We start from the raw sequence: 19927 nt of genomic DNA, 5'->3' as shown, positions 1-19927 counted from the left end.
TATCTTTGCCGGAAACGAACTGGTAGCATGACCCCTTACATCACGTCCAGGGACGCATAAATGCAAAAAAACTGTTTCCATTACACTTTTGCGATATATATTCATATCGAAACGTCCTCACGAGAGCATAAACCTATGTAGTGATATTTGAGTTTTTAGGAAATACAAGGTATCCATTTGTGTTTTTTATTGTGATATTTAGTTTTTGCGCCATTGGAAGGGTTATGGAAACACAGCTTGTGTGGATTGTATACTTTTCTGTGCTTTGCTGACAGGAGTGACCCAGTGTAAACCCCATCTGCTTTGAGGCTGGGTGTGTTCAGAGATGCCACTCTGCATAGTTGGGTTGTTACCACTGCTCATATGAGTTAATGTTACCTTTTTCTCATCTCTAACCGGTTTGCCTCTTTTGGCTCAGCATGACAACTGCGTCTCACTGGGTATTTTTTCATTTTTAAACTATTCTCTGTAAATCCTAGAGATGGTTTGTGCATGATAATCCTCATAGATCGGCAGTTTGTGAAATACTCAGACCAGTAAACATTCCAGATTCAAAGTCTGATTCTGGTTCATATAAAATTCTGATAATTCGTACAAACATGAGACAAGCTTCAGATTCCTCGTTGGTTCAGTTTTTTTCACCTCACACAGTTTTTTGTCCTCCTTTCTCAGGAATTCACAGCGATCCTCAGGCAAAACATTTCCTATGGCATTTTCAAAGGGTTTGTACTTTTTATAACATCTTTAACCTTTCATCGGTTCTACAAGCATTACATGGACTGTAAAAATGCTTTTTTATTCACCCATACCCACTATGATGCACAGCCCAGTCTCAATCCTTTGGCTTTTCATCTGCTGAACCAAATCATGAAGTCCTTCTTTCTCTAAAATGTCATACTTAAAGCTGGCATATCTATAAAACAGACTCTAGGTGAACTAAAGCTTGCACAAGTCATAAAAGGATAAAACTCACACACAGCTATGAATGTTTCCACAAATGTTAAATAATACTTTGTTACTTTTTCTTATTCCTTCCCAAGCTGTTATGGTACCTAAAGGTTTTTATAGAACAAACTACTGAGATCAGTAGTGACTAAAGAGCCCCTGCCACTGAATTAACATTTAAATCAAACTAAGGATGCACTGATAACACATACAGGTACAAGTTCTCATGTTTGAATACTTGCGAGTACCCTGATATGAGTACTAATAAATCCCATTATATTTTACTGGTAGTAGTGGAAGATGATAGGACTGCAATGATTGGATGAAAACATGGATCATCCTGAATATTTAATCTTGCTGACTGACCCAACAGCAATTTCACTTCCTGAACCAGTTGATGGAAAAAAAAGGGTCCAACAACGCAACTATGCATTTCATACGAATCCTCGAGTAAAACCGATGTTTGTTGATACCTGAAATATTTCCACTAAAATTAATTATCTTTGTGTAAAATGGTCTTAACAAGAAACAACACTAAACAGGAAACTGGAAGTCACAATGACACTGTGGAGGGCTGAAAGAAGATTGCTTCAGTGCTTGATACAAGCTTCTCCTTTTTGCAGATGATACTTTGATTTACACGTCAGATCAGGCTCAGTGTTTGCTGGTAAAAACAGTCAGTGGTCGACAAACTGTAAATTAGTTTTCATTGCCAATAAAGGAAAGAATGCTTCTCAAATATGTTAAATAAAATCCATAAAAATGTGCACGGTTTATCACTTTTCAGCTTGATAACTCCAAATAGCTCCTCATAATCACCGATACTGATTCTTGCATGTTGCAAGAATGCTAATGTCTGGTTTTAATGCAAATCTATCATTTGGAAAGCAATGCTGCTGCACTTTTTGAATTCGTGAGACATTTCAGTCTTGTGCTTATTACTTTGTTCAACAAGTGTTTCTCTTTCATTGCTTCAGACAAGAGCCCATATGCAGCTGTTGCAATGTTATATCGAGGTTTTTAATGCAGCTTCCGGGATGTTTCAGAGCTGCTTTTCAGTGTCGGAAAAAAATACTTTTGAACAAAGAGCTTCTCTGTGGAATTTAAATCCAATTCTAAAGATCACAAGCAGAGAAAAAAATCCTCGTATGAGAGGCAGGGGCAGCAATTTGTCCAATGACAGGAGTCTCATTTGTGCAGAAAGAGCAACAGTGACAAGGCTTGCTTTCCGTCGCCTGGAACATTTCGCTGCATTGCTCTTGTTATCACAAATGCTGTCTCTCTTTCCAGCAGCATGAATTATGCAGCGCTTGACACAATAAGTCCAAAAATGTCTTCTGAGGAGTTTGTAAAGGTTCTACAATAGATCTTTCAAAAAAGCATAAATGCACTTTTTTTTTTAAAGATCTTTTCTCATGTTTTTACCTGTAATGTCTTTCTGTGGCATGAAGAACTGATAGAAGGTGGGCTCCGACAGACCCTTGACATTGCGCGCTGTGATTTCCACTTCATATCTCGTGTTCCACTGCAGCGGCTGCAGCATCGCAAAGTCGTTCGCTCCGGGAACCAGCTTGGTCATCCACTGTTCCTCTTTATCCTGGTGGAAAGAAAACAGCAGACTGGAATGATGAGAGGCTGTTTCATTTGACAGAAACACATGTTTACCCTTTTTGTTTGTAATCTCGGGGTTCTGGGAGTCGCAGGTGCGAAACGGTTAGCATCGGTAAAAAGAAAAGGCAATCCCGCAGTTTTCATTTGGTCACTTGCTTTGTGTAATTCTTTCTTTTCTTCTTCCCTTTCATACATGGTCTCCCCCCCTCTTTACCTTGCTTCCTTCAGTCGGCCACAAACAAAGGATTGGAAACTGAAGCTGAACACTGAAAGCAGGCCAAACGAGCTGTGCAGTCACCACTTGTGCCACCTTGGCAACGTTTTCAATGACAGTTAGGGGAGCAGTGAAAACGTTTTATACAAAATCAAGGTCTGGATTGTCAGATACGAGAATATGATGTGTGTATGCACAAGCGACTCCAGTCTGCAGGTTCAGCTGTGCGTCCCTGATGCCAGGCGATGGCCAAAGATTACTGGGCTGTAAAGCATCTGCGTTTTTCTCCCGCGCTGTCATCCAACTCGTCCTCTGCAAACACATCTGACCCTGTCTTCAACTGCATGCCTCCATTTGCTGAAGTACAATTTTAAATAGCTTCTACTCTCTCTGCAGGACAGGAAAATATGTGCTTGGACACATTTGAAGAAAGGAAGATACAGGAAGAGATTTGGAGTGATTCAAACCCACTTAGTTTACTTGTGAGTGCCATTTAAATCCAGGCTGCTTCATAGTATTTTTATACTCAAAGATCAAGCTTAAAAAGGGTCAAATTAATTCATTTTTGGAGTTTGCTTGTACTCTCATTAAAACTGTAAGCAAAACAAGGATTGAAAAACAGATCCGTGAGCTCAACATGATTCATTTTGCCACCAACGCACCAACAACTCAGTCGTCAGCAACAAATCAATCCAGTGAGTCATGCTTACTCCACTGGGAGGAAAAAGCATTCCCAGTGTTACATGCTGTGTTGCGATTGTGTCGAATACAAAGAAAGATCTCTCAGTTTGAGTTATTTTCTCATCTGAGATAAAATGCAGAGCTGGAAATGGTTTAAAAAGGAGGAAAAAAAAGACTCTAGAAGATGAATGTTCTCATTTTGTCTACTTAGTAAATGCTTTTTTTCTTTTTGTGTTGGTTTAATATCAGTAATGATCGCTGTAAAACAGAAAAAAATAGGCCATTAGAAATCTAAAACATCTTTTCATGTTCGTCTCTCAGGCAAAAAACACTCACCAGTTATCAGAGCTCTTCATGAAAATCAATACAACATATGAACAGCGTAAAAGCACACCAGCAGGTTACAACAATGACCTAAAAAAAGCAAATTAAATGGACTTTTAGTGAAAGCGACGTCAAAGTCACGTCATATATACACTATTCACAAAAAGTTCGGGATATTCAGCTTTTGGGTGAAATTTCACAACAAGCCTAAAATGCATTCAAACCTGTACAGGTGAACTTAATGTGATCTTCTCTAAGCTTTTAAATGCACATGTCAAACTGTTAAATGTTTCAATAAATTTTGCACAAGTTGCTGTTCTCTAACAAGGAGCTTAACGGCAAAAATCACGGCAGGTGTGTGATCCTTGAATTGACCAATAAATGTCCTGGTTCAATGAGAGCTGGTGTTTAAACAGTTGTCCTCATCATGCTGTTCACATTTTGACATCATGAGACCAAGACGACACCTAACAATGGAACAACTGTCCCTTGCCATTGCGATGCTTCAAACAGGACGTTCTCAGACAGAAGTGGCCACTGAGCTTGGAGTGTCACAGAGTGTCATCAGCAGGTTGCAACAGAGATATGGAGAGACTGGAAGAGTCACAGAAAGGCCTAGAAGTGGACGTCCTTTGGCCACATCCCGTGCTGATGACCACTACATTGTGAACACTGCCCTGAGAAACCGGATGATGAATGCCACTCAACTCCAGGCACGTTTAAGAGAGGTGAGAGGCACCCAAGTGTCATGTCAGACCATTCGAAACCGTTTCCATCAGCGTGGTCTGCGTGCTAGACGACCTGCACGGGTACCTGACCACACCACCAGGCACAGGCATCATCGTCTTGCATGGGCCAGGGAGCATTTACGCTGGACGAAGAACCAGTGGGCCTCAGTGCTGTTCTCTGATGAAAGTCGATTCACACTGAGCAGAAATGATGGCCGGCAACGATGTTGGAGACGTCAGGGAGAGCGCTATGCATCCGCCACTGTTGTCACCAGGCCAGCTTTTGGTGGTGGCGGTGTTACAGTGTGGGCAGGGGTGTCCACTTGGTACAGAACTGCCCTACACTTTGTGAATGGTACAGTGACAAGCCCATACTACCTGAATAACATCATTAATCCAGTGATTGTGCCCCTACATGAACAGCACAGGCCTAATTTCATCTTCATGGACGACAATGCTCCTGCTCATCGAGGCCGTATCATCAGGGAACGGTTGTTGGAGACTGGTGTACCTCAAATGGAATGGCCTGCACTCTCTCCAGACGTGAATCCCATTGAAAACCTGTGGGATCAGCTGAACCGTCGTGTAGAGGCTCGAGACCCTGCACCCCAGAACCTCAATGACCTGAGGGCTGCCCTTCAAGAAGAGTGGGATGCCATGCCTCAGCAGGCAATAAGTTGCCTTGTGAACAGCATGAGACGTCGTTGTCAAGCTGTAATTGATGCTCAAGGGCACATGACGAGATCTTGAGACGTTCAAATTTTTTGTTGTGGTGTAACTACCATTGTTGTTACCTTTTGTGTTGAATGAATTTTTTGAGATGAGGAAATCAGTAGTGCATCCTTCTACTTAAATGTCTTACTTTTATGATATTATATCACTGTAGCATGAACATATTGCATTTTCCATAAATTTCACCTGAAAGCCAAATATCCCTAACTTTTTGTGAGTAGTGTATATATATATATATATATATATATATATATATATATATATATATATATATATATATATATATATATGTGTATATATATATATATATATACACACACACACATAAATCTTTATTTAAGTTGTATTAAGAGTAAATTTAATCATCTTTCTTGCTTTTGGAGTAGAACTACTGAACATTTTCACTTTTATCACCTTGGGCCTGTAAGGACTCTAATTCAGCATCCATCTTGCGTCCTGTCTCTTCTCTGAGTTGCCTCCAGCCAGTAAAAGTCAGATGTTGAATTTCATCTTGTTTGCTCTATCACCATCTGTTTTTACCTCCTTCTTATAATAATGCCATCATTCCCTTTTTGCTGAATCAGTAATGGTGTGTTCACAGTCGTGTGCTGAGATCCAGTTAGTGGCGTGTAACGCAGTGCTGTAAAACAAAACATAGCTGTCACATGATGCTCTGAAGTGCGGTTTCTCAGCCTCGGGACGCTGCAGGACTATGACTGCTCCAGGAATGTGCATAGTAAATATCAAAACGAGTCAAAAGCACAAAGTTCTAAGGTTGGAAATGTTTGTGGTGCCTTAAAATTTTTCAGTTAAAATGAACATTTGAACAGATTTAACACAGGCTGCTTGTTTACTGTAAGAGTTCCTTTTAAACCTATTTTATTTGTTCTAAAGGTCTACTGAACATTTCCTCTCCTGGTTGTTGAGGTCAGCTGATCAGCTCCAACAAGATGTGCCAACATCACAGGGAAAGCTCAAAGGGGTCACCTCTTTTATTGTTTGGACTCATTTGCTTTTATTAGTGTCTTGTTCTCTATACTAAACTGATATTTTATACATTTTCTTTAATTTTAGGGCATTTTACGCCTATGTTCACCACCTGGATCAGTGGTTGCTGACTTTCAAGCGCTTCATAAAGATTTTTTTAGGCTGGATTTTCAACACATCTTATTAAAAATATCCACATTCAACATGTGTTACACTGTCTTTTCTAAAACCACTACCCTTCCCGCAGTCTTCAGCTCCAAGCTCAAACATTCCTCCATAAGAATAAATCTTAAACATCTTAATAAACTTTTTATAAGCATCCTATGTGGTTGGTAGATTCCTAAAGTTACCAGCCATTTCATTTCCTCGAACTAAAGTTACATTATAAGATGGTTTTAATGAGTATTTTCTTGACTCAAAACATCAAAAACTTTCTCTCAAAACAATCTCTTCCATGAAAGCTTAGTAGATTTGTTACAATATTACTGAAGAATGTTTGCCTTCCAACATTTAGAGGTATTCATATACAAGTCGAAGTAATAAAGTTAAAAAAAAACCAAAACAATAATTGTACCTAATTATTCACCATAATTTCTTTTTAAGCTCTCATCGGAGCTATGATCTTTAGGGCCCTGTCTGAATCTATGCCACTCTGGGTGGTCTCCTCTCTCTTTGCTTGGAGTTTGCATTTGCACACAAACTCTATCTGAGCACAAACTTAATAAACTACCTAGTCATGATTTTACCAATGAAACACTCACGGTCTTGTACTTGACTATATACTCCACGATGGGCATCCCTCCATCATCCTGTTTCACCAGCCCCAGCCGGTAGGCCTTACCCATTCCTCTCTGACCATGAACCGCTGGCGGACTCGGCTCTCCTGAAAGACACAAGTTTTAAAGGGCTTCTTAACAATATGTGTGTGTTTTTCTGTTACAAAACAGTAGCGTGGCGGCATTCCCAAGGGAAAGGAAGAGGTGAGATATGAGATAAGGATCTAGTACAAGTAAAGACAAGATTTTAAGCTGAATTAAATTTATATTACAAGGTAACTCCCACAGCCTGAGCATAATTAATGTTGACTGGAGGCTTCAATTATTCACTGTATTTTTTCCAAATTGGGTCTCCATTTTTACTTTTTATTCTCGGCAGCTGCACAGCCGGCTTTACATGAGGACATGAAATTGAGAGAATCTATTCCAAGCTTCAATAATCTAAATTCATATCACTGAAACCGGAGGATGTTGTAACCATGTCAAAATGAATATGCCAGGATTGCGTAGGATGGCAAATAGGCTTCATTTCACTGCAGTGCAAAAGCTTTGAATATATTTTAGACATTTTGCATTTCGTTCACATACACAATATATCCATTAAATCAGAACTGGAACAGTTCCCAAATGTTTTACTGAATGACGCTGTTTTAAATCTGTTTAATATGTCAGTTTCTGAAACACTTTACGTTTTTTAAACAAAGATTTCCAAAAAAAACATAACTTATCTGCAGGGATCTGACAGTAACTGTTAGCAAAAGCTACAAAACATTTCAATGTACTGAACCGAAATCATTATAACTAAAATTTATTTAATGGGATTCAAACCGGTGTGTGATTTGCCGTTGCCGACAACTTACGGATAGGTAAAGTCTGGAAGGTCTCGGTGTGGCTGAACTCTCCCTGACCCTTTCCGTTGACAGCTGCCACTCGAACCTCGTACGTTGTGTTGGGCTCCAGTCCTGTAAGCACCACTGTGGCTGCAGAGAAACCGTACCAGAATACATATCAGCTCATCATATGTGTCCATCATGCAGATGGCGCTTCATGCTTTCCTCCTGCAAACGCTGCAGGAAGGTGCAGAAAAACAAACAATGCAGACAAAAAAGTATTTTGTTGTCGCTCGCAGTATGGCCTTGCCTTTACAGACCTGTTGCCTGGAGATGTTTTTATCTCATATTATTTTCCAGGTACTTTTATGGGCCCTTGTGTCAAAGCAGGATTTCAAAACCTTGTAAAATTGGAAGAAACTTGAATGCAGGCAAAGACAAAAATGAAAAGTTTTGCAATTCCAAAACGCTTCTGATCACAACTGACTGCTTTTATGACAAGACCTGACCATAGAGGTAGCAACGACGATGTGGATAACTGATTGGCAGACTAACTACATTTGACAATGCTTTTGAGCATTCGTTTGTAGTTACAAGCTCCATCGAAAATGATCCCTATCTTCCTATAGTAAAGAATCCTTAAAAAATTCCTGGGTCTAGGCGGTGATCCAGGTCATCCAAAGGAATTTAACCATTTGTGAAATTTCCTGAAAACTTTCATTAAAACCTGTCCATAAGTCAAACGACAGACAAATCAATGGCTACAAAGAGACTACAAACAAGCAGAAGATGTTTAAAAATGCTCTAAAAAGACCAAAAGAATGAAAACAAATGCGGATGCAGCCATTTACAATAGCCTCCACAAGTTCAACCAATTTCCAGCCAGTTTCCAGTTAGTTTCCAGTCAGTTTAAGACATTTCAGAGCTTAAAGAGAATTGGCTGGAAAATGAGCAACCAATGTTCCAAGCAGCCGACCAGTCAAGGGGGTGAAGGAGACTAAAAACAACAAGAATGCGACTGAAAACACATAAAAGAATCGTGAAAATAAACTATCAGTAGATGCAAAGAAGTAAAAACAATAAAAAAAGACAAACAATAACTACAATAAGCTACAAAACCACAAGGGGATAACTACAATGGAGCTGAAGCAACTACAGACTCTAAACTTCTACGCAAAGAACCCAGAATACTTACACAGACACTCAAAAAACAACTGAAGACACAAAAGACTCAAACTGACTCATAACAGCTGCAAAAAACATTCAAAAAGACGTGACACATGCTGAAAATGTCTACAGACACAAAACAAACAGAAATCATTCAAATTCCAAACAAGCAAAGATTCGAAATGACTAAAAGCCGTGTTGCAAGAGAGTTGAAATGCATCCATTTGGTTTTTAAGTTCTTTGTTGCTGCAGTGCAATAACTTGGAGCAGCTGCAGCATTCCCATAAGAACACTGACTGAAAACACCTGCAATAAACTCATAATGAACCATGCAATGCAAAACACTCATCCTGTTATTTACTTGATAACTGAGGCATGCATTAAGTCTTATTATCAGACCACACTGCAGATTCCTTTTGAAACCCCACAGTCACCAGAGCCTACGAACAGAACCGGCAATATTCCAAAAAGCCTGCAGAGAATCAGCTGCGTAATGAGCTTGAGCAAAGATTCTTTTGCAGTTCTTTGGTCCTGGAATTGAAAACAAATCCTGCAATTTGCAGCTGTGTGCCGAGTTCATTCGAGGCTACGAGCAGATATTTCAATTTGTGCAAAAGCATTCAAATGAAACAAGCCAATGCATTTCATTATAATGAAGACTTTCTAGTGTTGGGAACTTCTGCTGTGGAAGTTGAAGCGGAGTCAATGATTATATATGATCCTGCTTAGTGCTTCCTTATAAGCCAAGCTCATTATTTTTTATATTTTAGTCCTGATTATATAGAAACAATGGCATTTATCCAAATTAAATCCACGAATAAGCTTTAATTATTCACCTCTGGCAGTTTTTCCCTCTATCTGCTGTATATTTATGGCTTAAGCCCGGCCTCCTGTTTAGTATTCACCTCACTGCATCTCCATACTGTAATTGAGTCTGAAATGAGGGATATTAGCGATAAGCCCCTTCAGGTTTGTCGGACCTGCTTATCACCCAACCATTCGTCCTCTGGCTTCCATTTTCCGTCCATCCATCCTTCACCTCGGGGTGTACTTTCCACCAACAGGCTCAGAAATCAATTTGCAGTCGTAAAGCATAAGAAGAGGAGGAGTGCTTCTCTTTCTGCTCAGACAGGTCCTGGCACTCTCCCCACGAGGTGTTAGAGTTCCGTCAGGACCCAACAAACATCTCAGGGCCAAAGCTTTGAAGGATCGCATGACAGATCATGCAATTAGGTCTCTACTGATGCTAGATTGGTGTTAGCTGATGTGTGGGGTCAACACGTGGAAATATTAGTTAAAGCCAGATAAGAAGTTAATCCATCACGTTGGGTAAAATCTCCCACTGTAATAACTACAGCATATAGGCTTAAAAAATATGTGCAAAAACAAATATTCTCATTTCTTAAAGGGTAAATGGCATCTAATATATGAAACTTCTTGTCATTAATTATTTAAATATATGGATTTTGACTTAAACAGCAACAGCAGATAAAACAACAGAAATAAAGAGGATTGCAAGTAATTTCTATCTAAAAGGAAGCATATTTTACCAGTTTATTGTTGTATGCTGCCATGCAGAGTTCTTCAGTAGAAAGTAACTGAAGTGGAAGTAGTTCGGAAAAATGTCTAATTAGTTCCATTAATCTTAAATAATAACACTGATTAACTCAAACAAGTGTCAATCAGGTGTCTATTTGTGATACAATAAGGACTGGAAAAAGCACTTATAAAAATGGAACGTCCAACACAGATGGTAAAATATGAACACGCAACTGGTTATGTTTTTCCATCGCAGGTTGACATGAGGCTGGATTACACAGAAAGATAATATCATATATATCATATAATTGTATGATGGATCTTGCAAGTCTCATGTTTTTCCTGCTTTTCTACATCAGCCTGCATTTCCACGCTTCCTGCTGATTCCGTATCAGATGATTGCACAAACTAGTTTTGTTTTCCGGTTTGGTGATCACCAACCAAAGACCAAGTTTGCACATTTATGAAGCTTTTATTCTTTTTTTTTTGTCAAACAGTGTACGATAACGTAACATATACCAGGTCCTCTTTTGGGTTTTCTTTATGTTTAGCAAGCAGCTTAAAAGTGCATTACCACCACCTAGTGGACTGGAGTGTGTAAACTGATAGGTTGGCCTGTAGACTGCTTGACTGAAAAGTTTCTAAGCTAGCCTCAACTTGTATAGTGCAATAACTCTACACTCCTCTGTACACTTCTTTTGCATTTGAAATGGGATAAAGTACCTGATAAATCAAAGACACAGCAAAGTGATATAACAAAAACAAACTGAGTGCTTTTCTGTCATAAAGTGAGAGAAAAAGTTTCCCGTTTCATGGCCAAAATACTAAATACAAGCCAAGCTTCGCACTCACTCTGGACACTGTGTGACTTGACGTCCCTCCAGTCCTGGGAGCCCACCTCCTTGTACTGGACCAGGTAGTAGCTGATGGGAACACCTCCATGTGAGTCGGGTTTCATGAAGGTGACGGTGGCCAAGCGCTGGGAGACGGCCGACAGGCGAACTGAGTATGGATTTGATGGTACGTCTAGAAGTGAAGACAGTGATGAATGTAAAAGGATACACATCCTGCACCAGCATCAACTAATAATAGTCTATTTCGACTCTAGCTTCATACGTCTAACTTGCACCAAGGTTTAACAAACAGGATGTAAATCTCAGCAACCTTAAAATGAAATGTGCTGAGTCATGTGTTCGTGAACACCTTAGCTAACGGGTAACGTCTGATAATTTGACAATGTAACATCCCAATTTCAGACTTCATTGTTGTCTAATTTTCCATAAATGTCCGAAACGCAGTGGAGTCACTCAGCGTTTTCTTCAAGCTCAGATTGCATGTTGACCTAAAAGGAATCCTGGATCTATGTGAAGCTGTAAAATTACTCAGAAATGACTCCAATGACGCTTGTTCGGCTGTGTGCAAGCATGACGTTGTCGTGGTGATCACAGAAGCAGTAGAAGCTGGCGTGCAGAAGACACACTCTGTTCTGGCTGGAGCGCGAGTATCTCCCATCTCCACCTCTCCACCTGGGAGAGTTTTAAAAAAAAAGCAACAGATGCAGTCGCAGCACGTGGTGTTTGTTTGGCTCTCTACATAAGAAATTCCCTTTAAATTCTGTTAGTTTTCATCCTGCAACTAATGTTTAATACTGATCCATCTAATAACCTGAAAAACATCAAAAGCAAAAACATGTGACCTTCATGAAGGCTCTGGCAGAAAAGTCAGGGGACCAATTAGGGTTTGTCCTTTAGGATTCATGACTGTCTGAGCAACGTTCCCTGCTGGTCAATCTCGTAGCTATTCACTTATTTTAATAGAAAACAAAATGATGGAAAGATAAACAGAACAACCTAATGAGTCCAAATTACAGCCATAAATATAACCGTACTCCACACACATATCATCCAACACAGTAATAACTGCAGTTCAGGTTACTGCATTATTAACCAAACACAATTATTTCTGCAGACTGTACTCACTATGCCTTCTCCCTATTAATCATCATCATCTCTATGATTCAGCTGAAGGAAGACGTTCGTAAGAATAACGACTAAAATAAGCAGTGTGAAAACATTTCCATAAAGTCAAGTACAATGTAAGTGACTTGAAAACCGTTTAAAACCAAGAAGTTTACAAAAGCAAAGTCTCAGGACTGAAAATGTCTTTGTGCTTAACATTCTTGCAGTAGTAAGCCATGTCAGAGATGTTAACAATTTTAAAATAAAATAGGAAAGATGCTGCAGAACTTATTATTTGAACATAAGAGACAAATAAATTGTGATTGTAAAAGTGTCCTGTGATATTACAGCTAACACTGACAGATATTTACAGGTTTGAGAGCAGCTTATGCTGCCATCCAGATGGCATCTTCTTGAAGAAAGGTCTTATTTATATCAGCAATATAATGCCAAATTCTCTGGATATTGCAGCAGCATGGCTGCAATGTGACATTTGGCGTCCATTTATGGTACAAACTTTGCTCAAAAGCCTGTGGAACACAATCTGATTTTTGTCTTCTGCCCCTTAATGGACACCAGAAAGCGGAAGATTACATTATAAAGTATTTGACATATGACATGATATTACATAGTAGATATTAAGTACTTTTTTTTTTTTTTAATTTACATTTCATTAAAGGGGCAAATAAAGACCTAATTTAAAAAAAGGGACTTAATTGAACATATTTTTATGGGTTGGGTCTTTATGGGTTAAACTAATCTTAAACACAGTGTTAAATCTTAACCTGATTTTAAACGCAGTCCACAGCTTTCATCTGATGAAAACGCCAAAAAAAATACACCAAAATGTTCAGACAATGTCTTATTTCCAACAACAATCGAGGTCCTTGAGCTTCCAGAGAAGTGGGGAATGTTAGGAGAGGTCATGATTGATTGGTGTGAGTCGGTGCTTTTGCATTTGTGCAGAATTGCATGAAAAGAACTTTCATTGTTTTCAAGAAGACTGCATGTACGGCCAGCTTTTTGCTCACTAATTTTTTTCCCAGCCCGAGCAATTCAATCTGCACTAAAGATAATTGGACTGCATCATTGTGTATTAGAACACGCTACAGTAAATTAGGGGGTACTTCGGTAAATAGTGAGGGGTATGGTAAATCAGCCAGCACTACTTGAGATTAGGCCATGCTGAATAGGGGTTGGGACTTGTAGTGGAATTTATCTTCCTGAGAATTGCAAATAAGGCTTTTACCATTAGTGGAGAGGTATGGGGTTACAAAGCAGTTTGAAGTTACTGTTAGGGGAAGGTGGGCTTCCTGACTCCACACATTCTGGACTTGAAATTAGGTCGCAAATCTCATTAGCTCATGTAAAAGAGTTCACACAGTAGCAGCTGTGCAGCAGACTCACCTGCCTGGGCCAAAATAAACTCCTGGTATCGAATTCCAATGTTGTTCCGGGCTGTGCAGTTATAGCGGCCAAAGTCTCTGTCAGACATCGGAGTCACCTGAGAACAGACAAACATGCTCATAAAACTATTGATTTAAACATTTTTTTGGTTAATTTGAATCAAATTCATATATTTTTCTCAGGCATAGATTTTTTATACACCTATATGTGAATGTGAAACACTCCCTGACTGGCGAACCTGCCATGCAGTGATTGTGTGTTTGGCATCGGTTAGCTACCCCGGTAAAATAAAAATCTGTAGCACTACAATCATACAGTTTCTGTATTTTTTCAAAATACCAAGAAGTACTAAGAATGCAAATACAATGTAAATGTATGTATAAGGTAAAATAATATGAAAAACTAGCGACTGAAAATACATCAAATTTATATTTTTCAATGAGAAAATGCATATAATTAAAAAGGTTATTGTTATACATTTTCTAATTCATAATCATTTCAAATTTTCATTATCTAATATTTTTATGGCATCCAATTTTAAGAAATTTTAAATGAGTTTTTGTTTTTTACCGTATAAAAGAAACAAAACTTTTGCCTACAAACACGGGTAAGGTATGACACAATGAAAGGAAGGCCTTTAAACTTTTATAAGATGTGTTTCGAGTGATCTTTGACCACAAGCCCCCCACACTGGGGTTAAGTTATCGTTTTCTATTTCGACTTTTTTGACAAAAACTTTTCCACAGAAAGAGCAGGAAATAACAGCTAATTCCATTTAATTTAGCACTAGCAGATGCGATACATCCTGACACCACTTTTTGCATGACGTGATGATCAAAAACTCACATTATTGCTACCTGACGACACTAGAAATTATTACATGTAACAAGTTGATTTTATGGTACGCCACATTTGCACAACAGTGTTACTGAATGACTATTATCTAACCAAACATGCTTATAATAACAAGGAGGTAGGAGGGGTAGATAGTGGTATGACAGTTTAATGCCACCTAATGAATAATATTTACGTCCCACCCAACCAGAACTCTTTTCTTTTTAACCAAGTTGTCTCATGCATTTAACTAGGGTTTAAAAATAAACCTAGTTTTGATTAGATTGTAATTATGATATTTAATCATTTATGTTTGGTGGTATATGCTGGTAAACAGATGATCTGGGGGGGATTTGTACACACCTCCAAAACAGACTTGCCCTCTGCAATGTGTATCTGCATGTTGGGGGTTCCTTCTGAGATGGTGAAGCGCTCTCTCCTCCACAGTATCGCGGCGGGCGGGTTGGACATCACGTCGCAGCTTATGTTGACTGGATTCCCCTCCCATGAGTAATAAATGGTATGGTTTGTCAGGAATTTGGGGATATCTGTTGCATGAAAACAAGATTGCATGGATAAAAGAGTAGGGTATGTTTCTCTGGCATGTTTTGCAGCTATTTAATAATCATGTAAAAGATGGACCAAGGCTGGATGATCAAAGATATACCAATCATTTGCTGGAGCTTAACCCAGAAATTCTGTAAAGGGAGGAGTAATAATGGCAGCATTTAGAATTCCCATTCACGCTCTGCAATGCTAAAAGGAAAAACTTAAATATAATTGAAGCCAGTTCATGTTGCTGAGGGAAATAAGAATAAAGGATGGTAAGAGAGGCTCGTTTGCCCCAGCAAATAGAAAGAGCAGTAATGAATGATCTCAGCAGCGAGCTGTTGTTCGGATGTTTCTCGGCCCAGTCAGCCCAGCTCAGTCGGAGCGGCATTATGGTTGTTTTATGCTCACTTGCAGGATTCCATTAAAGAGATTGATGCTTGGCGCTCCGTCACAGCCGAGGACGTGCTATCCCCCTGCAGCCTGCAGTGACTTAGTAAATGAGTTCATTAGTTTGGCGGCTGGCTCGGCCCCGGCAGACTCAGACTTGCAGCCCGAGCCTCTCTGCAGAGTGGGAGCTGAGACTGAGAGCAAACTGTCAGCTCCAGAAAAAAAAAAACAAGTTTACAGCATAGCGACAGCATCTCCGCTTCGCTGTTGGAGAAGGGGGCTGCATGTGTGTGTTGTTTTCCAAAAAGCAAATGCTATCAAACTTTTCTGAAATGTCAACTTTTTCAAGAACTATGCAAAACAAATTTTAAAGGGGAATCCATAAGCCCAAACGTCACCTCAGCCAGGGAATATTGCATTTCACATGACAGCAGAGATGCCGAAATCGGATTTTACTTGCTTGTTTTCTGAATGCGTTCACTCCTCTTGCTTCTCTTTTTATTGTTCTTCTGAACTTCAAGGAGGAATGGGCGCTATCAAAGCTGCGCTCTGCAGTCATGCACTTAGCCAATAGAGCCGCTCTCATAATGAACCTAATCATTCCATGGCCAAAATGAAGATCTTTGCTTCAGAGCTCATTAGGCAGGGAAGACCCCGCCCCGAGTAACCCAAACAAACAGCACTGAGAAATGGGTGCACTCATCGAGAAATAGGGGGGCTGTCAGTTGGAGAAAAAGGAAGGCGATGCATGGTATCCTCGCTCTAATTAACCCTTCAGGAGGCAGTGTGCATGCTGGAGAGGATGCCGGGGTGCTGACTTCTTTATAACGTAATATTCTGCTGAAAGAAAACAGCTACAGAATGAAAAGAAGAGTGAACTTCTGAACTCTACTACTCTGCTACTTGGTTATATTTTGGTTGAGGAATGTGTTCATGTGCTCATCTTTCACATGAATTGGAAGTTATACCAGGTTGTAATGACTCTACATGCAACCGTAGCATCTGACGTTAAAACATTGTTGCTTAGATATCTACGATTGTTTTAATAGATCACAGACAAGATTCCTGAATTGCTCCACTGGGAACGGAAAAAAGAGCAAAAGGATAGCTAAATGTACAGAGGCTCAAAAAAAGCAGAAATATCATCAAAATTACCACAAAAAAATCCAAAATAAATACCAATAAGATTCAAATGGGCACCGACTTCCAAACATATACCAAAAAGACACAAAATAGTCCTGAAAGATAAAAATGACAACATTGCAGAAACGTTAAAGAAGGAAAATGCACAAAACAAGCACAATGTTCCCAAAAAAGAAAGTAAATTATTTCAAAGAGCAAAGAGACTAAAGAAAATACAAGAAAAGTAAGAAAAATAGAACTTGCAAGATATCGAGGACAGGTTAAATACGCCCTTAATGATCATGAAGAATTAAAAATACCGACAAGAAGCCAACGAACATCGCCGCCTAAACACAAAAGACCAAAATCTGCTAAACTAGACCAACAGAAAAATACCAGACATGATCACATACACACAGGAAGTGATGACTGAGACAAAACAATTGAGAAATCATAAATCTAAACATTTTAAAAGACAATGAATGATGGGAAGAAGATGGAAAATATAGTGACACACAGAAATATAATGGAAAATATACATAAGTAAAACCCTGATAAAAAGGAAAAAAAACAACAAAACAACCTGTTATAAAACTCCTTCAAAGACACAAAACAATCACCAAAATACTAGTCACGCATCTGTCTCATTTGTAGTTGTACATGTGGGGACTGAAACAAGTCTACGCCCCGGAGCCTGTTGTCTAATAATCCATCTGTGCATAGGTTGCCTGATTAGACCTCTGCTGTGGACACTTTCAGCAGTCTAATTAACTTCCTTTTCATTACTGGAAACACCTGTGAGCGTCTGTTGAGCCTTTCAGATGAAGCAAATACTTACACTCAATATCCAGAAACATGCTCTTCTGATGACCTCCTATCCTGCTCTGCGCCTCGCAGTCAAATCGACCCAAGTCGGTGAGCCTCACCCCGCTGATGGTCAACACGGACTTACCATGCCGGCCACGAACCTCGAAGCGGCCGTCCCGACTCTGAAACACAAACGGAACGCGGCTTCAAGTAGACATAACACATTTCACATCCTAAGGAATGGTCATTTATGACCGGAATATGTTTCAGACTTATGGTTTTTACACATTTACTGCACCAAGTGAGCAAAAGCAGCCTGGTGGTTGACCCGATGTGCAATATAAAAAGGTTTTCCACTAACTTAGATGCCAGCAAAGAGTTGTTCATCTGACTTTGCTGTTGCAAATGAGTGACAGTTCCCTGATCAATTTTGACCCCCTTGCAGGCAACTGTCACTTGTCACAGGGTGTCAGAGTTAATGCAATAAACTGTTGATATATTACAAGGTCATTACATCTGTATGAAGACAGATGGTATCACTTTGAAGCTTTGGGTCAATTACAGCAGACAAGGCTATCATTTCAGTAATCGACAGCGCACTGTAATGAGAAAAAACACCCCAGGAGCATCCTGGTTGCAGACATGATTTGGCTGTAACCTGCAGACTGTTACCATCAGATAACCTCTGTGACCTCCATGAAACTACTTTTTAAGCTGTGCTGCCTTTCGACTCAGAGCTGATTTAATAGAAAGCTCAATAACTGCAGCAGAACAGGATCTTTGGGTGATACTGTGGGTAAAATCGCTGCAAAGAATGGTACCATCTGAGGCTGATTTTAGCTAATATCTCGAGCTAATGCGTTCATTTTATTTGATTAAATATCACAATAAAGTTAAATCAGATGATACAGTCTCCATTGTTCCTCCTTTATATAAAAATACCACAAAGAAATTAGGCTGACTTTCTTTATTTGCACACAAGGACAATTATGCTGAAATGTAACTGCTTACGTACAAGCTAACATACGTGTTGCTGTTAAAAGTCAAGATCAGGGAGCAACTTGACAGGTAGACGTATGTTTCTATTCACAATCACAGATTTAGAATGCCTAAAATATCAATCTGAATTACAACTTGGCTTTTTCAACATTAAAAAAGTTAATTACAAGAAGTTTACATGTTTTTTTTTAATGAAAAAAGTCCAACAGAAGCTGTTTGGCTCGAAGCTTTAAAAATCATCAATGATTACAAGCAGGATTTTAGGCAAGTTTATAACCGGTATAATAAGTTGGAGTCAAATCAAATTCTTCGGCAATGATTTTCAAGCTTTCTGAATATATAAAATGTAATGAAGACATTCTTGGCTGTATTTTATTTAATCTTTGGGAAAAAAAAGACATCTTAGCTACTATGGCAGATATCACTATTTATGCTAACTTTGTTGTTCTAGGTGTTCAAAAATCACTGGAAATTGGATAAATTAGACTATCGTTCTGACATTTACATAAAAATGATTATACATAGAGCCAAAACAAAAAAAAGTAGATTAACTTAGGATAAAACTATGAAAAGGTAGGAAAAAGAAAGCATATATAGAAGCTAAATACACATACAAGAAAATTTAAGGTTAGCAAATTAGCGCTTTACATTAAACCTGTTTAGTCCATTGATATGGTAACATGTTTGCTATATTGTGATGTCTGAGACCCTTTCAGCATAAATTTACAGTATACAACGTACCTGCATATTTCTAGTTAGGTTTATACCCCAGAATCAATTAGGTTTTTGCTTTAAAGCTATCTGGTTAAGTTTATGCAGAAAACAGTTACAGAATTTAGGTTTATGCAACAAGGCAGCCAATTCCCATCTGAAGTGAGCATCGACGTACTTAACATCATGGGAGGTCAGCAGCTTTTAGTCCTTACAGATGATAAGCATGAGATTGTTTAAAAAAGTCTGAGATATAAATAAAACACCGATGTTTAAATTATTAAAAGGATATAAAAATAATTTCAGTATGCACTATAATTATTGTGTCAACTGTGTAAAAGAGTTATTGCATGTTTATGGTATGTGGCTATTTACATCGACCAAACCGACCGTCTCAGACTGTAGCCGTGATTAAGCGCCCAGAGACGGAAAACTTGTGGCCTTTCTGTGTGGAGTTTGCATGTTCTCCCCGTGTATGCGTGGGTTCTCTCCGGGTACTCCGGCTTCCTCCCACCATCCAAAGACATGCATGATAGGTTAATTGGTCACTCTAAATTGCCTCTAGGAGTGAGTGTGAGCGTGAGTGTGGTTGTTCGTCTCTCTGTGTGTGGCCCTG

General features: G+C 39.1%; 1 protein-coding gene across 1 annotated transcript in view; it reads right to left on the bottom strand.

The window, feature by feature from the left end:
* Window positions 1-19927, bottom strand: part of ncam2 (neural cell adhesion molecule 2) — a gene marked incomplete at both ends in the record, with an annotated part of 361006 nt that overhangs the window by 38185 nt on the left and 302894 nt on the right. The window contains 7 exons of the mRNA XM_079263891.1: window positions 2371-2580; window positions 6980-7105; window positions 7859-7978; window positions 11387-11560; window positions 13900-13996; window positions 15097-15281; window positions 17633-17783. Coding sequence (XP_079120017.1) covers window positions 2371-2580; window positions 6980-7105; window positions 7859-7978; window positions 11387-11560; window positions 13900-13996; window positions 15097-15281; window positions 17633-17783 — 1063 coding nt within the window. The remainder of the gene's footprint in view (window positions 1-2370; window positions 2581-6979; window positions 7106-7858; window positions 7979-11386; window positions 11561-13899; window positions 13997-15096; window positions 15282-17632; window positions 17784-19927) is intronic.

This window comes from Telmatherina bonti (genome assembly GCF_933228915.1).
Source record: "Telmatherina bonti genome assembly, chromosome: 24".
Taxonomy (NCBI): domain Eukaryota; kingdom Metazoa; phylum Chordata; class Actinopteri; order Atheriniformes; family Telmatherinidae; genus Telmatherina; species Telmatherina bonti.
The sequence above is the reverse complement of the archived record's forward strand: the minus strand, read 5'-3'. Positions and strand labels throughout refer to the sequence as shown.